This window comes from Oncorhynchus kisutch, linkage group LG24, assembly GCF_002021735.2.
Source record: "Oncorhynchus kisutch isolate 150728-3 linkage group LG24, Okis_V2, whole genome shotgun sequence".
NCBI classification, from domain to species: Eukaryota; Metazoa; Chordata; class Actinopteri; order Salmoniformes; family Salmonidae; genus Oncorhynchus; species Oncorhynchus kisutch.
The window spans coordinates 36873765-36894051 of NC_034197.2; the positions used below are offsets into that span (position 1 = coordinate 36873765).

General features: G+C 41.9%; 1 protein-coding gene across 2 annotated transcripts in view; it reads right to left on the minus strand.

Annotated features, from left to right (window-relative positions):
- The window catches only part of LOC109869092 (laminin subunit beta-2-like), an 81436-nt gene that overhangs the window by 39032 nt on the left and 22117 nt on the right, over nucleotides 1–20287 (minus strand). For both annotated transcript variants that reach the window (XM_031803918.1, XM_031803917.1), the window contains exons 3-4: nucleotides 15430–15599; nucleotides 12602–12737 (exon numbers count right to left, since the gene is read on the minus strand). In XM_031803918.1, coding sequence (XP_031659778.1) covers nucleotides 12602–12737; nucleotides 15430–15599 — 306 coding nt within the window. The remainder of the gene's footprint in view (nucleotides 1–12601; nucleotides 12738–15429; nucleotides 15600–20287) is intronic.

A 20287-nucleotide genomic window follows, 5' to 3' on the forward strand; every position in this document is an offset into this window, starting at 1 on the left:
TGTAGAGTAAACTACAGTACAGAGAGAATGTGATGGAGGGTGATTTAGTGTAATGGAGGCTGTGAACCTCTGGACTTTGAAGGACCTCCAGAACCATAGAAATAGAATCCATTAAGAATGGATTAATAAAATCCCTGGATGTCCAGAACAGAGCTACCAGAACTCACTGTCATGACACAATGTAGCTTCCGCTCCCTCTCTCTCTCCCCTTCTCCCTCCCTCCCGCTCTCCCTCCCCTCTCCCTCTCCCCCTCCTTTCTCTCCCTCCCTCTCTCTCCCCCTCTCCCTCTCTCTCCCCCTCTCCCTCTCTCTATCTCTCCCCCTCATATTTCACTCGGTCTCTCTTTTTTTGCTCTACTCATCATTCCACCACTCCCAGTCCCCCCTCTCTTCCTCCCTCTCTCCCCCCACCCCCCCTATCCCACCACTCCCAATCCACCCCCCCCCCCCTCCCTCCCTTGGTTTTTGAGCAGACCTGTTATTAATAGTGGGAACCCAGATTAGGCCTCTAATAATACGGCTTCTGTATGAGTTCATAGCAGAGGCAGCTGCATGTGGGGGCATGTCATGTTACCTAATGCAGAGGGCAGAGATAATTGAGCACAAAACATAAAGTCAATGGTTCACTATACTTTGTCAAAAGATGGTGAAAACATGGTGAATTATTTTCTGTACAATGTTCAATTGCTGTATATACTGTACATTTAAAGGGATTCTCTGTACTTTTTAGTCTCTGATAATTAAAACGTCACATAACGCAGATACGTGCACGCTGTCATTGCGCTCTCTCGCTCTGCTGTGTGTGCATCTTGCTAGCTGTCACTCAAATGGCAAGGGGCTGAACTTCATTGGCTGGAACTCGAAACGATAGGGGGCGGACCCACGTGTGAGAAAATGTAGGGAAAATGTCGCTGTACAGCTTCCAGTAAACTGTTCCTTTCAAACAAGGGATTTAGTGGCTACATGAGGTAAGACAGTAATTCTGCTCATAGATTATATGTGTATGAACGGCACATTGACAGTTCCAACCCAAAGCATCGAGGCTCAGACAAACAGACTCCTAAACAGCTTCCATCCCCTGGCCATAACACTGTTAAATGGCTAACAACTACTGCTCTCTCTCTCCCACAGACTATCCACACTGACTCTATGTCCATCCACAGGTCACAACACACTCAGACATAATCTACGCTGCTGCTAAAATGATTATTGATTAGATGTATTACTGAATCACACTGCTGTCCACTGATTATTGATATATCTATTTATCCTGCTACTGGTCACTACTACTCCTGTTTACATGTACAGTGCATTCTGGGGGGTAGTACTGTAGTATTCAGACCCCTTGACGTTTTCCACATTTTGTTACGTTACAGCCTTATTCTAAAATGGATTAAATTGTTATTTTTCCTCATCAATCTACACACAATACCCCATAATGACGAACCAACAGTTTTTCAGTTTTTCATTAATTAATCTTAATGGTTGTACAGTCGTCTCAAATAAAACTGTGAAGGACCTCGGCGTTACTCTGGACCCTGATCTCTCTTCTGAAGAACATATCAAGACCAGTTCAAGGACAGCTTTTTTCCATCTACGTAACATTGCAAAAATCAGAAACTTTCTGTCCAAAAATGATGCAGAAAAATGTATCCATGCTTTTGTCACTTCTACGTTAGACTACTGCAATGCTCTACTTTCCGGCTACCCGGATAAAGCACTAAATAAACTTCAGTTAGTGCTAAATACGGCTGCTAGAATCCTGACTAGAACCAAAAAAATGTATCATATTACTCCAGTGCTAGCCTCTCTACACTGGCTTCCTGTCAAAGCAAGGGCTGATTTCAAGGTTTTACTTATAACCTAAAAAGCATTACATGGGCTTGCTCCTACCTATCTCTCTGATTTGGTCCTGCCATACATACCTACACGTACGCTACGGTCACAAGACGCAGGCCTCCTAATTGTCCCTAGAATTTCTAAGCAAACAGCTGGAGGCAGGGCTTTCTCCTATAGAGCTCAATTTTTATGGAACGGTCTGCATACCCATGTCAGAGACGCAAACTCGGTCTCAACCTTTAAGTCTTTACTGAAGACTCATCTTTTCAGTGGGTCGCATGATTGAGTGTAGTCTGGCCCAGGAGTGGGAAGGTGAACGGAAAGGCTCTGGAGCAACGAACCGCCCTTGCTGTCTCTGCCTGGCCGGTTCCCCTCTTTCCACTGGGATTCTCTGCCTCTAACCCTATTACAGGGGCTGAGTCACTGGCTTACTGGGACTCTCTCATGCCGTCCCTGGAATGGGTGCGTCACCTGAGTGGGTTGATTCACTGATGTGGTCATCCTGTCTGGGTTGGCGCCCCCCCTTGGGTTGTGCCATGGCGGAGATCTTTGTGGGCTATACTCAGCCTTGTTTCAGGATGGTAAGTTGGTGGTTGAAGATATCCCTCTAGTGGTGTGGGGGCTGTGCTTTGGCAAAGTGGGTGGGGTTATATCCTTCCTGTTTGGCCCTGTCCGTGGGTGTCCTCGGATGGGGCCACAGTGTCTCCTGACCCCTCCTGTCTCAGCCTCCAGTATTTATGCTGCAGTAGTTTATGTGTCGGGGGGCTAGGGTCAGTTTGTTATATCTGGAGTACCTCTCCTGTCCTATTCGGTGTCCTGTATGAATCTAAGTGTGCGTTCTCTAATTGTCTCTTTCTCTCTCTCTCTCTCTCTCGGAGGACCTGAGCCCTAGGACCATGCCCCAGGACTACCTGACATGATGACTTCTTGCTGTCCCCAGTCCACCTGGCCGTGCTGCTGCTCCAGTTTCAACTGTTCTGCCTTATTATTATTCGACCATGCTGGTCATTTATGAACATTTGAACATCTTGGCCATGTTCTGTTATAATCTCTACCCGGCATAGCCAAAAGAGGACTGGCCACCCCACATATGCTCTCTCTAATTCTCTCTTTCTCTGAGAACCTGAGCCCTAGGACCATGCCCCAGGACTACCTGACATGATGACTCCTTGCTGTCCCCAGTTCACCTGACCGTGCTGCTGTTCCAGTTTCAACTGACCTGAGCCCTAGGACCATGCCCCAGGACTACCTGAATGTTGACTCCTTGCTGACCCCAGTCCACCTGACCGTGCTGCTGCTCCAGTTTCAACTGTTCTGCCTTATTATTATACGACCATGCTGGTCATTTATGAACATTTGAACATCTTGGCCATGTTCTGTTATAATCTCCACCCGGCACAGCCAGAAGAGGACTGGCCACCCCACATAGCCTGGTTCCTCTCTAGGTTTCTTCCTAGGTTTTGGCCTTTCTAGGGAGTTTTTCCTAGCCACCGTGCTTCTACACCTGCATTGCTTGCTGTTTGGGGTTTAAGGCTGGGTTTCTGTACAGCACTTTGAGATATCAGCTGATGTACGAAGGGCTATATAAATACATTTGATTTTATTTTATTTCAGAAAAAAAAAAAAACTGAAACATCACATTTACAAAATTATTCAGACCCTTTACTCAGTAAGTTGTCACAGCTCCTTTGGCAGCAATTACAGCCTCAAGTCTTCTTGGGTATGACGCTACAAGCTTGGCACACCTGCATTTGGGGAGTTTCTCCCATTCCTCCCAACAGATCATCTCAAGCTGCACAGCTATTTTCCAGAGATGTTTGATCGGGTTCAAATCCGGGTTCTGGCTGGGCCACTCAAAGCCATTCATAGACTTGTCCCGAAGCCACTCCTGCGTTGTCTTCAGCTGCTGGAGTAAAACCTGCGCTTTTATAAGCCTGTTCATTGCGCAATTAATTATAAACGTAATCGTGTGTTTAAAAACTGTTTTGGTGCACAATTAAAAGAGATAGGCCTACTATTTTTATTTCTCAACTGGTATTTTAATTGAAGCACGCTTCCCATTCACCATTCAAGTCCAGGCAACAGCATGTCACTGTTGGAAGGTGAACCTTCGCCCCAGTCTGAAGTCCTGAGCGCTCTGGAGCAGGGTTTTCATCAAGGATCTCTCTGTACTTTGCTCTGTTCATCTTTCCCTCAATCCTGACGAATCTCTCAGTCCACTGTTGATGAAAAACATCCCCACAGCATGATGCTGCCAACACCATGTTTCACCATAGGGATGGTGCCAGGTTTCCTCCAGATGTGAGGTTTGGCATTCAGGCCAAAGAGTTCAGTCTTGGTTTCATCAGACCAGAGAATCTTGTCTCTCATGGTCTGAGATTCCTTGATGTGCCTTTTTGGCAAACTCCAAGTGGACTGTCATGTTCCTTTTACTGAGGAGTGGCTTCTGTCTGGCCACTCTACCATAAAGGCCTGATTGCTGGATGGCTGCAAAGATGGTTGTCCATCTGGAATGTTCTCCCATCTCCACAGAGGAACTCTGGAGCTCTGTCAGAGTGACCATCGGACTCCCCCGATTGCTCAGTTTGGCCGGCCGTCCAGCTCTAGGAAGAGTCTTGGTGGTTTCAAACTTCTTCCCTTTAAGAATGATGGAGGCCAATGTGTTCTTGGGGACCTTCAATTCTGCAGAAATGTTTTGGTGCCCTTCTCCAGATCTATGCCTCGACACAATCCTGTCTCGGAGTACTATTGACAATTCCTTCGACCTCATGGCTTAGTTTTTGCTCTGACATGCACTGTCAACTGTGGGACCTTATATAGACAGGTGTGTGACTTTCCAAATCATGTCCAATCAATTGAATTTACCACAGGTGGATTCCAATCAAGTTGTAGAAACATCTCAAGGATGATCAATGGAAACAGGATGCACCTGAGCTCCATTTTGAGTCTCATAGCAAAGGGTCTGAATACTTTTGTAAACAAGGTATTTATGTTTTAATACATTTGAAAAAAATTCTAAAAACCTGTTTCCACTTTTTCATTTTGGGGTATTGTGATGTCATTTTGGGGTATTGTGATGTCATTTTGGGGTATTGCGATGTCATTTTGGGGTATTGTGATGTCATTTTGGGGTATTGTGATGTCATTTTGGGGTATTGTGATGTCATTTTGGGGTATTGTGATGTCATTATGGGGTATTGTGATGTCATTTGGGCGGTAATTGTGATGCCATTATGGGGTATTGTGATGTCATTATGGGGTATTGTCATGTCATTATGGGGTATTGTCATGTCATTATGGGGTATTGTGTGTAGATTGATGAGAAAAAAAGTCTTATTTAATCAATTTTAGAATAAGGCTGTAAGGTTACAAAATGTGAGAAAAGGGAAGGGGTCTGAATACTTTCAGAATTCACTGTATGTATTACCATCAGTATATTACCATAATAATTTATATATTCCTGCTACCAGTCAATTTCCAGCCCTGTTTATAGGTATATCCTACTACCAGTCACTTTTTACAGATTTTGCGCCAGTTTGCTACGGAAAACCCACCTCATGTGGAATGAGTTACTGACCTGTATATATAACCACTCCAGTACCCCTGGACATTGAATAAGGTACAACCAGTCCAGTACCCCTGGACATTGAAGAAGGTACTGACACTGACCTGTATATATAACTACTCCAGTACCCTGGACATTGAAGAAGGTACTGACACTGACCTGTATATATAACTACTCCAGTACCCCTGGACATTGAATAAGGTACTGACACTGACCTGTATATATAACTACTCCAGTACCCCTGGACATTGAATAAGGTACTGACACTGACCTGTATATATAACTACTCCAGTACCACTGCACATTGAATAAGGTACTGACACTGACCTGTATATACTTGCATTCTAGTGTTTCATTTAACTCTCATCGTAGTTCTCGTGTTTCATTTAACTCTCATCGTAGTTCTCGTGTTTCATTTAACTCTCATCGTAGTTCTCGTGTATCGTTTAACTCTCATCGTAGTTCTCGTGTTTCATTTAACTCTCATCGTAGTTCTCGTGTTTCATTTAACTCTCATCGTAGTTCTCGTGTTTCATTTAACTCTCATCGTAGTTCTCGTGTTTCATTTAACTCTCATCGTAGTTCTCGTGTATCGTTTAACTCTCATCGTAGTTCTCGTGTATCGTTTAACTCTCATCGTAGTTCTCGTGTTTCATTTAACTCTCATCGTAGTTCTCGTGTATCGTTTAACTCTCATCGTAGTTCTCGTGTATCGTTTAACTCTCATCGTAGTTCTCGTGTATCGTTTAACTCTCATCGTAGTTCTCGTGTATCGTTTAACTCTCATCGTAGTTCTCGTGTATCGTTTAACTCTCATCGTAGTTCTCGTGTATCGTTTAACTCTCATCGTAGTTCTCGTGTATCGTTTAACTCTCATCGTAGTTCTCGTGTATCGTTTAACTCTCATCGTAGTTCTCGTGTTTCATTTAACTCTCATCGTAGTTCTCGTGTTTCATTTAACTCTCATCGTAGTTCTCGTGTATCGTTTAACTCATCGTAGTTCTCGTGTTTCATTTAACTCTCATCGTAGTTCTCGTGTTTCGTTTAACTCTCATCGTAGTTCTCGTGTTTCATTTAACTCTCATCGTAGTTCTCGTGTTTCATTTAACTCTCATCGTAGTTCTCGTGTTTCATTTAACTCTCATCGTAGTTCTCGTGTTTCATTTAACTCTCATCGTAGTTCTCGTGTATCGTTTAACTCTCATCGTAGTTCTCGTGTTTCATTTAACTCTCATCGTAGTTCTCGTGTTTCATTTAACTCTCATCGTAGTTCTCGTGTATCGTTTAACTCTCATCGTAGTTCTCGTGTTTCATTTAACTCTCATCGTAGTTCTCGTGTTTCGTTTAACTCTCATCGTAGTTCTCGTGTTTCATTTAACTCTCATCGTAGTTCTCGTGTTTCTTTAACTCTCATCGTAGTTCTCGTGTTTCATTTAACTCTCATCGTAGTTCTCGTGTTTCATTTAACTCTCATCGTAGTTCTCGTGTTTCATTTAACTCTCATCGTAGTTCTCGTGTATCGTTTAACTCTCATCGTAGTTCTCGTGTTTCATTTAACTCTCATCGTAGTTCTCGTGTTTCATTTAACTCTCATCGTAGTTCTCGTGTTTCATTTAACTCTCATCGTAGTTCTCGTGTATCGTTTAACTCTCATCGTAGTTCTCGTGTTTCATTTAACTCTCATCGTAGTTCTCGTGTTTCATTTAACTCTCATCGTAGTTCTCGTGTTTCATTTAACTCTCATCGTAGTTCTCGTGTATCGTTTAACTCTCATCGTAGTTCTCGTGTATCGTTTAACTCTCATCGTAGTTCTCGTGTTTCATTTAACTCTCATCGTAGTTCTCGTGTTTCATTTAACTCTCATCGTAGTTCTCGTGTTTCATTTAACTCTCATCGTAGTTCTCGTGTTTCATTTAACTCTCATCGTAGTTCTCGTGTTTCATTTAACTCTCATCGTAGTTCTCGTGTTTCATTTAACTCTCATCGTAGTTCTCGTGTTTCATTTAACTCTCATCGTAGTTCTCGTGTTTCATTTAACTCTCATCGTAGTTCTCGTGTTTCATTTAACTCTCATCGTAGTTCTCGTGTTTCATTTAACTCTCATCGTAGTTCTCGTGTATCGTTTAACTCTCATCGTAGTTCTCGTGTATCGTTTAACTCTCATCGTAGTTCTCGTGTTTCGTTTAACTCTCATCGTAGTTCTCGTGTTTCATTTAACTCTCATCGTAGTTCTCGTGTATCGTTTAACTCTCATCGTAGTTCTCGTGTTTCATTTAACTCTCATCGTAGTTCTCGTGTTTCATTTAACTCTCATCGTAGTTCTCGTGTTTCATTTAACTCTCATCGTAGTTCTCGTGTTTCATTTAACTCTCATCGTAGTTCTCGTGTTTCATTTAACTCTCATCGTAGTTCTCGTGTTTCATTTAACTCTCATCGTAGTTCTCGTGTTTCATTTAACTCTCATCGTAGTTCTCGTGTTCATTTAACTCTCATCGTAGTTCTCGTGTTTCATTTAACTCTCATCGTAGTTCTCGTGTTTCATTTAACTCTCATCGTAGTTCTCGTGTTTCATTTAACTCTCATCGTAGTTCTCGTGTTTCATTTAACTCTCATCGTAGTTCTCGTGTTTCATTTAACTCTCATCGTAGTTCTCGTGTTTCATTTAACTCTCATCGTAGTTCTCGTGTTCATTTAACTCTCATCGTAGTTCTCGTGTTTCATTTAACTCTCATCGTAGTTCTCGTGTTTCATTTAACTTCATTTAACTCTCATCGTAGTTCTCGTGTATCGTTTAACTCTTCATTTAACTCTCATCGTAGTTCTCGTGTATCGTTTAACTCTTCATTTAACTCTCATCGTAGTTCTCGTGTATCGTTAACTCTTCATTTAACTCTCATCGTAGTTCTCGTGTATCGTTTAACTCTTCATTTAACTCTCATCGTAGTTCTCGTGTATCGTTTAACTCTCATCGTAGTTCTCGTGTTTCATTTAACTCTCATCGTAGTTCTCGTGTTTCATTTAACTCTCATCGTAGTTCTCGTGTTTCATTTAACTCTCATCGTAGTTCTCGTGTTTCATTTAACTCTCATCGTAGTTCTCGTGTTTCATTTAACTCTCATCGTAGTTCTCGTGTTTCATTTAACTCTCATCGTAGTTCTCGTGTTTCATTTAACTCTCATCGTAGTTCTCGTGTTTCATTTAACTCTCATCGTAGTTCTCGTGTTTCATTTAACTCTCATCGTAGTTCTCGTGTTTCATTTAACTCTCATCGTAGTTCTCGTGTATCGTTTAACTCTCATCGTAGTTCTCGTGTTTCATTTAACTCTCATCGTAGTTCTCGTGTTTCATTTAACTCTCATCGTAGTTCTCGTGTTTCATTTAACTCTCATCGTAGTTCTCGTGTATCGTTTAACTCTTCATTTAACTCTCATCGTAGTTCTCGTGTATCGTTTAACTCTTCATTTAACTCTCATCGTAGTTCTCGTGTATCGTTTAACTCTTCATTTAACTCTCATCGTAGTTCTCGTGTATCGTTTAACTCTCATCGTAGTTCTCGTGTTTCATTTAACTCTCATCGTAGTTCTCGTGTTTCATTTAACTCTCATCGTAGTTCTCGTGTTTCATTTAACTCTCATCGTAGTTCTCGTGTATCGTTTAACTCTCATCGTAGTTCTCGTGTTTCATTTAACTCTCATCGTAGTTCTCGTGTTTCATTTAACTCTCATCGTAGTTCTCGTGTTTCATTTAACTCTCATCGTAGTTCTCGTGTATCGTTTAACTCTTCATTTAACTCTCATCGTAGTTCTCGTGTATCGTTTAACTCTCATCGTAGTTCTCGTGTTTCATTTAACTCTCATCGTAGTTCTCGTGTTTCATTTAACTCTCATCGTAGTTCTCGTGTTTCATTTAACTCTCATCGTAGTTCTCGTGTTTCATTTAACTCTCATCGTAGTTCTCGTGTTTCATTTAACTCTCATCGTAGTTCTCGTGTTTCATTTAACTCTCGTCGTAGTTCTCGTGTTTCATTTAACTCTCATCGTAGTTCTCGTGTTTCATTTAACTCTCATCGTAGTTCTCGTGTTTCATTTAACTCTCATCGTAGTTCTCGTGTTTCATTTAACTCTCATCGTAGTTCTCGTGTTTCATTTAACTCTCATCGTAGTTCTCGTGTTTCATTTAACTCTCATCGTAGTTCTCGTGTTTCATTTAACTCTCATCGTAGTTCTCGTGTTTCATTTAACTCTCATCGTAGTTCTCGTGTTTCATTTAACTCTCATCGTAGTTCTCGTGTTTCATTTAACTCTCATCGTAGTTCTCGTGTTTCATTTAACTCTCATCGTAGTTCTCGTGTTTCATTTAACTCTCATCGTAGTTCTCGTGTATCGTTTAACTCTCATCGTAGTTCTCGTGTTTCATTTAACTCTCATCGTAGTTCTCGTGTATTGTTTAACTCTCATCGTAGTTCTCGTGTTTCATTTAACTCTCATCGTAGTTCTCGTGTTTCATTTAACTCTCATCGTAGTTCTCGTGTTTCATTTAACTCTCATCGTAGTTCTCGTGTTTCATTTAACTCTCATCGTAGTTCTCGTGTTTCATTTAACTCTCATCGTAGTTCTCGTGTTTCATTTAACTCTCATCGTAGTTCTCGTGTATCGTTTAACTCTCATCGTAGTTCTCGTGTTTCATTTAACTCTCATCGTAGTTCTCGTGTATTGTTTAACTCTCATCGTAGTTCTCGTGTTTCATTTAACTCTCATCGTAGTTCTCGTGTTTCATTTAACTCTCATCGTAGTTCTCGTGTTTCATTTAACTCTCATCGTAGTTCTCGTGTTTCATTTAACTCTCATCGTAGTTCTCGTGTTTCATTTAACTCTCATCGTAGTTCTCGTGTTTCATTTAACTCTCATCGTAGTTCTCGTGTTTCATTTAACTCTCATCGTAGTTCTCGTGTTTCATTTAACTCTCATCGTAGTTCTCGTGTATCATTTAACTCTCATCGTAGTTCTCGTGTTTCATTTAACTCTCATCGTAGTTCTCGTGTTTCATTTAACTCTCATCGTAGTTCTCGTGTATCATTTAACTCTCATCGTAGTTCTCGTGTATCGTTTAACTCTTCATTTAACTCTCATCGTAGTTCTCGTGTTTCATTTAACTCTCATCGTAGTTCTCGTGTTTCATTTAACTCTCATCGTAGTTCTCGTGTATCGTTTAACTCTCATCGTAGTTCTCGTGTATCGTTTAACTCTTCATTTAACTCTCATCGTAGTTCTCGTGTATCGTTTAACTCTCATCGTAGTTCTCGTGTTTCATTTAACTCTCATCGTAGTTCTCGTGTTTCATTTAACTCTCATCGTAGTTCTCGTGTTTCATTTAACTCTCATCGTAGTTCTCGTGTTTCATTTAACTCTCATCGTAGTTCTCGTGTTTCATTTAACTCTCATCGTAGTTCTCGTGTTTCATTTAACTCTCGTCGTAGTTCTCGTGTTTCATTTAACTCTCATCGTAGTTCTCGTGTTTCATTTAACTCTCATCGTAGTTCTCGTGTTTCATTTAACTCTCATCGTAGTTCTCGTGTTTCATTTAACTCTCATCGTAGTTCTCGTGTTTCATTTAACTCTCATCGTAGTTCTCGTGTTTCATTTAACTCTCATCGTAGTTCTCGTGTTTCATTTAACTCTCATCGTAGTTCTCGTGTTTCATTTAACTCTCGTCGTAGTTCTCGTGTTTCATTTAACTCTCATCGTAGTTCTCGTGTTTCATTTAACTCTCGTCGTAGTTCTCGTGTTTCATTTAACTCTCATCGTAGTTCTCGTGTTTCATTTAACTCTCATCGTAGTTCTCGTGTTTCATTTAACTCTCATCGTAGTTCTCGTGTTTCATTTAACTCTCATCGTAGTTCTCGTGTATCGTTTAACTCTCATCGTAGTTCTCGTGTTTCATTTAACTCTCATCGTAGTTCTCGTGTATTGTTTAACTCTCATCGTAGTTCTCGTGTTTCATTTAACTCTCATCGTAGTTCTCGTGTTTCGTTTAACTCTCATCGTAGTTCTCGTGTTTCATTTAACTCTCATCGTAGTTCTCGTGTTTCATTTAACTCTCATCGTAGTTCTCGTGTTTCATTTAACTCTCATCGTAGTTCTCGTGTTTCATTTAACTCTCATCGTAGTTCTCGTGTTTCATTTAACTCTCATCGTAGTTCTCGTGTTTCATTTAACTCTCATCGTAGTTCTCGTGTTTCATTTAACTCTCATCGTAGTTCTCGTGTTTCATTTAACTCTCATCGTAGTTCTCGTGTATCATTTAACTCTCATCGTAGTTCTCGTGTTTCATTTAACTCTCATCGTAGTTCTCGTGTTTCATTTAACTCTCATCGTAGTTCTCGTGTATCATTTAACTCTCATCGTAGTTCTCGTGTATCGTTTAACTCTTCATTTAACTCTCATCGTAGTTCTCGTGTTTCATTTAACTCTCATCGTAGTTCTCGTGTTTCATTTAATTCTCATCGTAGTTCTCGTGTATCGTTTAACTCTCATCGTAGTTCTCGTGTTTCATTTAACTCTCATCGTAGTTCTCGTGTTTCATTTAACTCTCATCGTAGTTCTCGTGTATCATTTAACTCTCATCGTAGTTCTCGTGTTTCATTTAACTCTCATCGTAGTTCTCGTGTTTCATTTAACTCTCATCGTAGTTCTCGTGTATCATTTAACTCTCATCGTAGTTCTCGTGTATCGTTTAACTCTTCATTTAACTCTCATCGTAGTTCTCGTGTTTCATTTAACTCTCATCGTAGTTCTCGTGTTTCATTTAACTCTCATCGTAGTTCTCGTGTATCGTTTAACTCTTCATTTAACTCTCATCGTAGTTCTCGTGTATCGTTTAACTCTTCATTTAACTCTCATCGTAGTTCTCGAGGGGTTTTTATATGTACTTTTATTTGTTTATTATATTTTCTATTATTATATTATTATTAACAATATATTGTTGGGAAAGAGCTCTGAAGGTAAACATTGTACTGTTTACACCTGTTGTATCCTGTTGTATGCTGTTGTATCCTGTTGTATCCTGTGCACGTGGCGAATAAACTTTCAAAGTTGAAGCGCGAGGTTTAAAAAAATATTTACTAGTCGCCAAAGTTCTGGAGCATGTCTTTAAACATGGATGTGAATGAAACTCCAATGAATACAATCTCAATTCTCACCATTCTCTGACTGCCACCAGGACTTCTTGCGGTGTGGTTTAAACGTTGTGATAACGTTCTCAATGCGGTGACTGATGGTATTGTAGACTGGGTCATATGGCCGGCGAGAGTCACACTGGAAACATTTCTTCTCATCCTACAAATTCAATCAAATGTTATTAGTAACTTGCGCCGAATACAACAGACCTTATAGTGAAATGCTTTTACTTATGAGCCACTAACCAACAATGCAGTTAAAAAAACAAATATGGATCAGAATAATAAATAAAAGTTACAAGCATTTAAAGAGCAACAGTAAAATAACAACAGCGAGACTATATACAGGAGGGTACCAGTGTAATAGTCTGGGTAGACATTTGATTAGGTGTTCAGGAGTCTTATGGCTTGGGGGTAGAAGCTGTTAAGCAGTCGCTTTGACCCAGACTTGGAGATCCGGTCCCGCTTGCCGTGCGGTAGCAGAGAGAACAGTCTATGACTAGGGTGGCTGGAGTCTTTGACAATTTCTAGGGCCTTCCTCTGACACCGCCTGGTATAGAGGTCCTGGATGGCAGGAAGCTTGGCCTCAGTGATGTACTGGGCCGTTCGCACTACCCTCTGTAGTGCCTTGCGGTTGGAGGCCGAGCAGTTGCCATACCAGGCAGTGATGCAACCAATCAGGATGCTTTCGATGGTGCAGCTGTAGAACCATCGGCAAACTTAATGATGGTGTTGGAGTCGTGCCTGGCCGTGCAGTCATGAGTGAACAGGGAATACAGGAGGGTGCTGAGCACTCACCCCTTAGGGGCACCTGTGTTGAGGATCAGCGTGGCGGATGTGTTGGTACCTACCCATACCACCTGGGGGGCGGCCCGTCAGGAAGTCCAGGATCCAGTTGCAGAGGGAGGTGTTTAGTCCCAGGGTCCTTTGCTTATTGATGAGTGTTGAGGGCACTATGGTGTTGAACGCTGAGCAGTAGTCAATGAATAGCATTCTCACAAGGTGTTCCTTTCGTCCAGTTGGGAAGCGTGGAGTGCAATAGAGATTGCATCATCTGTGGATCTGTTGGGGCGATATGCAAAATTGGAGTGGGTCTAGGGTTTCTGGGATAATGGTGTTGATGTGAGCCATGACCAGCCTTTCGAAGCACTTCATGGCTACAGACGTGAGTGCCAGGGGTCGATAGTCATTAGGGCAGGTTACCTTAGTGTTCTTGGACACAGGTACTATGGTGGTCTGCTTAAAACATGTTGGTATTACAGACTCGGACAGGTTGAAAATGTCAGTGAAGACACTCGCCAGTTGGTCAGCGCATGCTCACAGTACATGTCCTGGTAATCCGTCTAGCCCTGCGACTTTGTGAATGTTGACCTGTTTAAAGATCTTTCTCACATCGGCTGCAGAGAGCGTGATCACACAGTCTTCCAGAACAGCTAGTGCTTTCATGCATGTTACAGTGTTATTTGCCTCGAAGCGAGAATAGAAGTAGTTTAGCTTGTCTGGTAGGCTTGTGTCACTGGGCAGCCCTCGGCTGTGCTTCCCTTTGTAGTCTGTAATGGTTGCAGGCCCTGCCACATCCGACGAGCGTCAGAGCCAGGGTGTAGTACGATTTGATCTTAGTCCTGTATTGACGCTTTGCCTGTTTGATGGTTCGTTGGAGAGCATAGCGGGATTTCTTATAAGCCCGCTCATTGAAAGCGGCAGCTCTATCCTTTAGCTCAGTGCCGATGCTGCCTGTAATCCATGGCTTCTGGTTGGGGTATGTACGTACGGTCACTGTAGGGTCGACGTCATCGATGCACTTATTGATGAAGCCAATGACTGAAGTGGTGTATTCCTCAATGCCATCGGAGGAATCCCGGAGCATATTCCAGTCTGTGATAGCAAAACAGTCCTGTAGTTTAGCATCTTGCTTCATCTGATCACTTTTTTTTATTGATCTAGTCACTGGTGCTTCCTGCTTTAATTTTAGCTTGTAAGCAGGAATCAGGAGGATAGAATTATGGTCAGATTTGCCAAATGGAGGGCGAGGGAGAGCTTTACATGCGTCTATGTGTGTAGAGTAAAGGTGGTCCAGAGTTTTTTTCCCTCTGGTTGCACATTTAACATGCTGATAGAAATTTGGTAAAACGGATTTAAGTTTCCCTGCATTAAAGTCCCAGGCTACTAGGAGCGCCGCCTCTGGTGAGCGTTTTCTTGTTTGTTTTTGGCAGAATACAGCTCATTCAATGATGTCTTAGTGTCAGCCTCTGACCGTGGTGGCATGTAAACAGCTACGAAAAATACAGATGAAAACTCTCTAGGTAGATAGTGTGGTCTACAGTTTATCATGAGATACTCTACCTCAAGCGAGCAATAGCTCGAGACTTCCTTAGATATCGTGCACCAGCTGATATTTACAGAACGACATAGTCCGGCGCCCCTCGTCTTACCAGACGCAACTGTTCTATCCTGCCGATGCAGCGTATAACCAACCAGTATGTTGATAGTGTCGTTTTCTCCGGGGATCTGGGCCTGTTCCCAAGAAAGCAGTATATCATTCACGTCGGCCTCGTCAGACTCGTTAAAGGACAAAAAAGGATTCTGCTAGTCCGTGGTGAGTAATCGCAATCCTGATGTCCATAAGTTATTTTCGGTCATAAGAAACAGTAGCGGCAACATTATGTACAAAATAAGTTTAAAAAATAAGTTAGAAACAACACAAATAAACAAACAAAAAAGCACAATCGGGCTCAGAGGTTAGGGGTCAGAGGTGACACAGGTCAGGAGTCAAACAGAAGCTCGGGACAGAAGGAAGTGAAATGGTAGGTGAGAGGATGTTGGGTACACACACGCAGAGAAACATCACTTGCCTGTAGATGACTGACGATACAGTAAGGCTCTTTCTTCCTGGAGCCACAGGTAGACGAGGCCTTCAGGCTCTTCTCACGGCCCACCAACAGGTCTCCCGTTGCGGGGTAACAGCTGCCATGGGTACAGCCGTGGGCGTGGTCGGGCCCCTGGGCGGTGGCATAGGCTAGGGCTGGAGAATAAAGAAAAAGGAGAGGAGGTTAACAAAGGACAGGAAATGACATCACAGCTGGGCGTTATAGCAGAAAGTCGCTTAGAGTGAAGATCTCTCTCTCTCTCTCTCTCTCATGTCTGGCAAGACATTAGAGGCCCATATGGACTCTAATCAGTACAGGAAAGGAAATCAAAAAGAGGAAGTGGGCCTACGTTTAATCCAGAAACCAAAACAGAGCCCAACTGAAGTCGCTGCTACTTACCAATGTTGAAAAAACACATAGATTATCTTTTGGTAGTGATGAGCAATCAACCGAAATGCTTGTTATTTTTTCATTTTTTAAACAACAAATTGACCGAAGCTGTTCAATTATTTGAATTCCATTTTTTTTATTTTATTATTTCTGTGAGCGCAATGCACAGTTTCTCTAGAGATAAATCAGATCCAGACTGAACTGTGTGATGTAGTAGAGAGTTTCTCTAGAGATAAATCAGATCCAGACTGAACTGTGTGATGTAGTAGAGAGTTTCTCTAGAGATAAATCAGATCCAGACTGAACTGTGTGATGTAGTAGAGAGTTTCTCTAGAGATAAATCAGATCCAGACTGAACTGTGTGATGTAGTAGAGAGTTTCTCTAGAGATAAATCAGATCCAGACTGAACTGTGTGATGTAGTAGAGAGTTTCTCTAGAGATAAATCAGATCCAGACTGAACTGTGTGATGTAGTAGGGAGTTGTAGTTTCTCTAGAGATAAATCAGATCCAGACTGAACTGTGTGATGTAGTAGAGAGTTTCTCTAGAGATAAATCAGATCCAGACTGAACTGTGTGATGTAGTAGAGAGTTTCTCTAGAGATAAATCAGATCCAGACTGAACTGTGTGATGTAGTAGAGAGTTTCTCTAGAGATAAATCAGATCCAGACTGAACTGCGTGATGTAGTAGGGAGTTTCTCTAGAGATAAATCAGATCCAGACTGAACTGTGTGATGTAGTAGAGAGTTTCTCTAGAGATAAATCAGATCCAGACTGAACTGTGTGATGTAGTAGATAGTTTCTCTAGAGATAAATCAGATCCAGACTGAACTGTGTGATGTAGTAGAGAGTTTCTCTAGAGATAAATCAGATCCAGACTGAACTGTGTGATGTAGTAGAGAGTTTCTCTAGAGATAAATCAGATCCAGACTGAACTGTGTGATGTAGTAGAGAGTTTCTCTAGAGATAAATCAGATCCAGACTGAACTGTGTGATGTAGTAGAGAGTTTCTCTAGAGATAAATCAGATCCAGACTGAACTGCGTGATGTAGTAGGGAGTTTCTCTAGAGATAAATCAGATCCAGACTGAACTGTGTGATGTAGTAGAGAGTTTCTCTAGAGATAAATCAGATCCAGACTGAACTGTGTGATGTAGTAGATAGTTTCTCTAGAGATAAATCAGATCCAGACTGAACTGTGTGATGTAGTAGAGAGTTTCTCTAGAGATAAATCAGATCCAGACTGAACTGTGTGATGTAGTAGAGAGTTTCTCTAGAGATAAATCAGATCCAGACTGAACTGTGTGATGTAGTAGAGAGTTTCTCTAGAGATAAATCAGATCCAGACTGAACTGTGTGATGTAGTAGAGAGTTTCTCTAGAGATAAATCAGATCCAGACTGAACTGTGTGATGTAGTAGGGAGTTGTAGTTTCTAATAGGCCAATATTCTACATAGTTTACCGACCATAATCCTAATCCATGCGCAATGGAGAGGGATAGGGAGCAGCTGCTTCGTGAGGTATCTCTACCTGAAAATACATTATCCAAGATTGATAGTTTGTATTCAGCAGTCATAAAAGTATGCCATATTTACTTTGAAGAAATACTAAAATAGTGATTTGGTCAGACAGCAGCTATGAGACAAGGACTTGGAATTAAATAACAAACTCAAACTTAAAACAATTGTAATATACACAAGAACTTAAATATTTTATTAAAGTAAAGTAATGTGAATAAATGATGTTTAGCGATAAGTGATAAGCAGTAATGGGAAGTCACTACCATTATGGGACTTTTATGAATGGTTTTATTCTGTTGTTACAGCATTCAACCCACATAATGCATAGTGCACTTAATGCCCCAAAAACTTTGGGAAACCGAAATGGAAAACAGTGATAATTTTTGTATTATCGAACCGACCTTAAAAAGCACTAATCGCTCTGCACTAACTTTTGGGGAATGTACTGGTTAGCTGGGGCTCCCTCTGCTGGTCAAGAATGGTTGACCTGACATGCGCACTCAATCTACAGCAGTTCAACCTACAGCAGCTCAACCTACAGCAGCTCAACCTACAGCAGCTCAACCTACAGCAGCTCAACCTATAGCAGCTCAACCTACAGCAGCTCAACCTACAGCAGCTCAACCTATAGCAGCTCAACCTATAGCAGCTCAACCTATAGCAGCTCAACCTATAGCAGCTCAACCTATAGCAGCTCAACCTATAGCAGCTCAACCTATAGCAGCTCAACCTACCTCAGCTCAACCTACAGCAGCTCAACCTACAGCAGCTCAACCTACCTCAGCTCAACCTACCTCAGCTCAACCTACAGCAGCTCAACCTACAGCAGCTCAACCTACAGCAGCTCAACCTACAGCAGCTCAACCTACAGCAGCTCAACCTACAGCAGCTCAACCTATAGCAGCTCAACCTACAGCAGCTCAACCTACAGCAGCTCAACCTACAGCAGCTCAACCTACAGCAGCTCAACCTACAGCAGCTCAACCTACAGCAGCTCAACCTACAGCAGCTCAACCTACAGTAGCTCAACCTACAGCAGCTCAACCTATAGCAGCTCAACCTACAGTAGCTCAACCTACCTCAGCTCAACCTACCTCAGCTCAACCTATAGCAGCTCAACCTATATCAGCTCAACCTACCTCAGCTCAACCTACAGCAGCTCAACCTACCTCAGCTCAACCTACCTCAGCTCAACCTACAGCAGCTCAACCTACAGCAGCTCAACCTACCTCAGCTCAACCTACCTCAGCTCAACCTACCTCAGCTCAACCTACCTCAGCTCAACCTACCTCAGCTCAACCTACCTCAGCTCAACCTACCTCAGCTCAACCTACCTCAGCTCAACCTACCTCAGCTCAACCTACAGCAGCTCAACCTACAGCAGCTCAACCTACCTCAGCTCAACCTACCTCAGCTCAACCTACAGTAGCTCAACCTATAGCAGCTCAACCTACCTCAGCTCAACCTACAGTAGCTCAACCTATAGCAGCTCAACCTACAGCAGCTCAACCTATAGCAGCTCAACCTATATCATCTCAACCTGGAAACATAGCCAAAGGTCAACTGGGAGGTTAACGAGGCCAGCATAGCAAGAAGGTGTGTGTGTATGTGTGTATGTGTGTGTGTTTGTGCGTCCGCACGTGTGCATGTGAGCTTAAGTGTGCGCTTCTGTGTGTGTTCGTCTGTGTGCGTGTGTATGTGCATGCGTGTTTGTGTGACTTGCTACATTAAATGTGTGTGGGGAAGGGTTTCCATTAGCCATCTTTTGGCTGATAAAATAAATGAAACGCTGTTGCCTGCCAAAAGGGCCATGAGAAAAAACATCTCATTGATAAATGATGTTTTTTATTCATTGATGGAAATACATTTGACCTTCGTGCTTATTGAGGATCATCATGGGACGTTTTACTCCAAAGCATGATGTTTCCACCCCCCTGCTTCACAGTAGGTATGATGTTCTTTGGATGCAACTCAGCATTCTTTGTCCTCCAAACACAACGAGTTGAGTTTTTACCAAAAAGTTATATTTTGGTTTCATCTGACCATATGACATTCTCCCAATCTTCTTCTGGATCATCCAAATGCTCTCTAGCAAACTTCAGATGGGCCTGGACATGTACTGGCTTAAGCAGGGGGACACGTCTGGCACTGCAGGATTTGAGTCCCTGGCGGCGTAGTGTGTTACTGATGGTAGGCTTTCTTACTTTGGTCCCAACTCTCTGCAGGTCATTTGCAAACTAGAATGCTATTCGGTCCTAAACAGAGAGTACATAGTGGCAGAATACCTGACCACTGTGACTGACCCAAACATAAGGAAAGCTTTGATTATGTACAGACTCAGTGAGCATAGCCTTGCTATTGAGAAAGGCCGCAGTAGGCAGACATGGCTCTCAAGAGAAGTGCTCACTGCCCACAAAATGAGGTGGAAACTGAGCTGCACTTCCTAACCTCCTGCCCAATGTATGACCATATTAGAGACACATATTTCCCTCAGATTACACAGATCCACAAAGAATTCGAAAACAAATCCAATTTTCATAAACTCCCATATCTACTGGGGGAAATTCCACAGTGTGCCATCACAGCAGCAAGATTTGTGACCTGTTGCCACAAGAAAAGGGCAACCAGTGAAGAACAAACACCATTGTAAATACAAACCATATTTATGCTTATTTATTTTCCCTTGTGTTCTTCAACCATTTGTACATTGTTACAACACTGTATATATATATAAATAATATGACATTTGTAATGTCTTTACTGTTTTGAAACTTCTGTATGTGTGATGTTTACTGTACATTTTTATTGTTCATTTCACTTTTGTATATTATCTACCTCACTTGCTTTGGCAATGTTAACATGATTCCCCATGGCAATAAAGCCCCTTGAATTGAATTGAATTGAAAAAATATTTAATTCCCCCTCTTTCTAAGT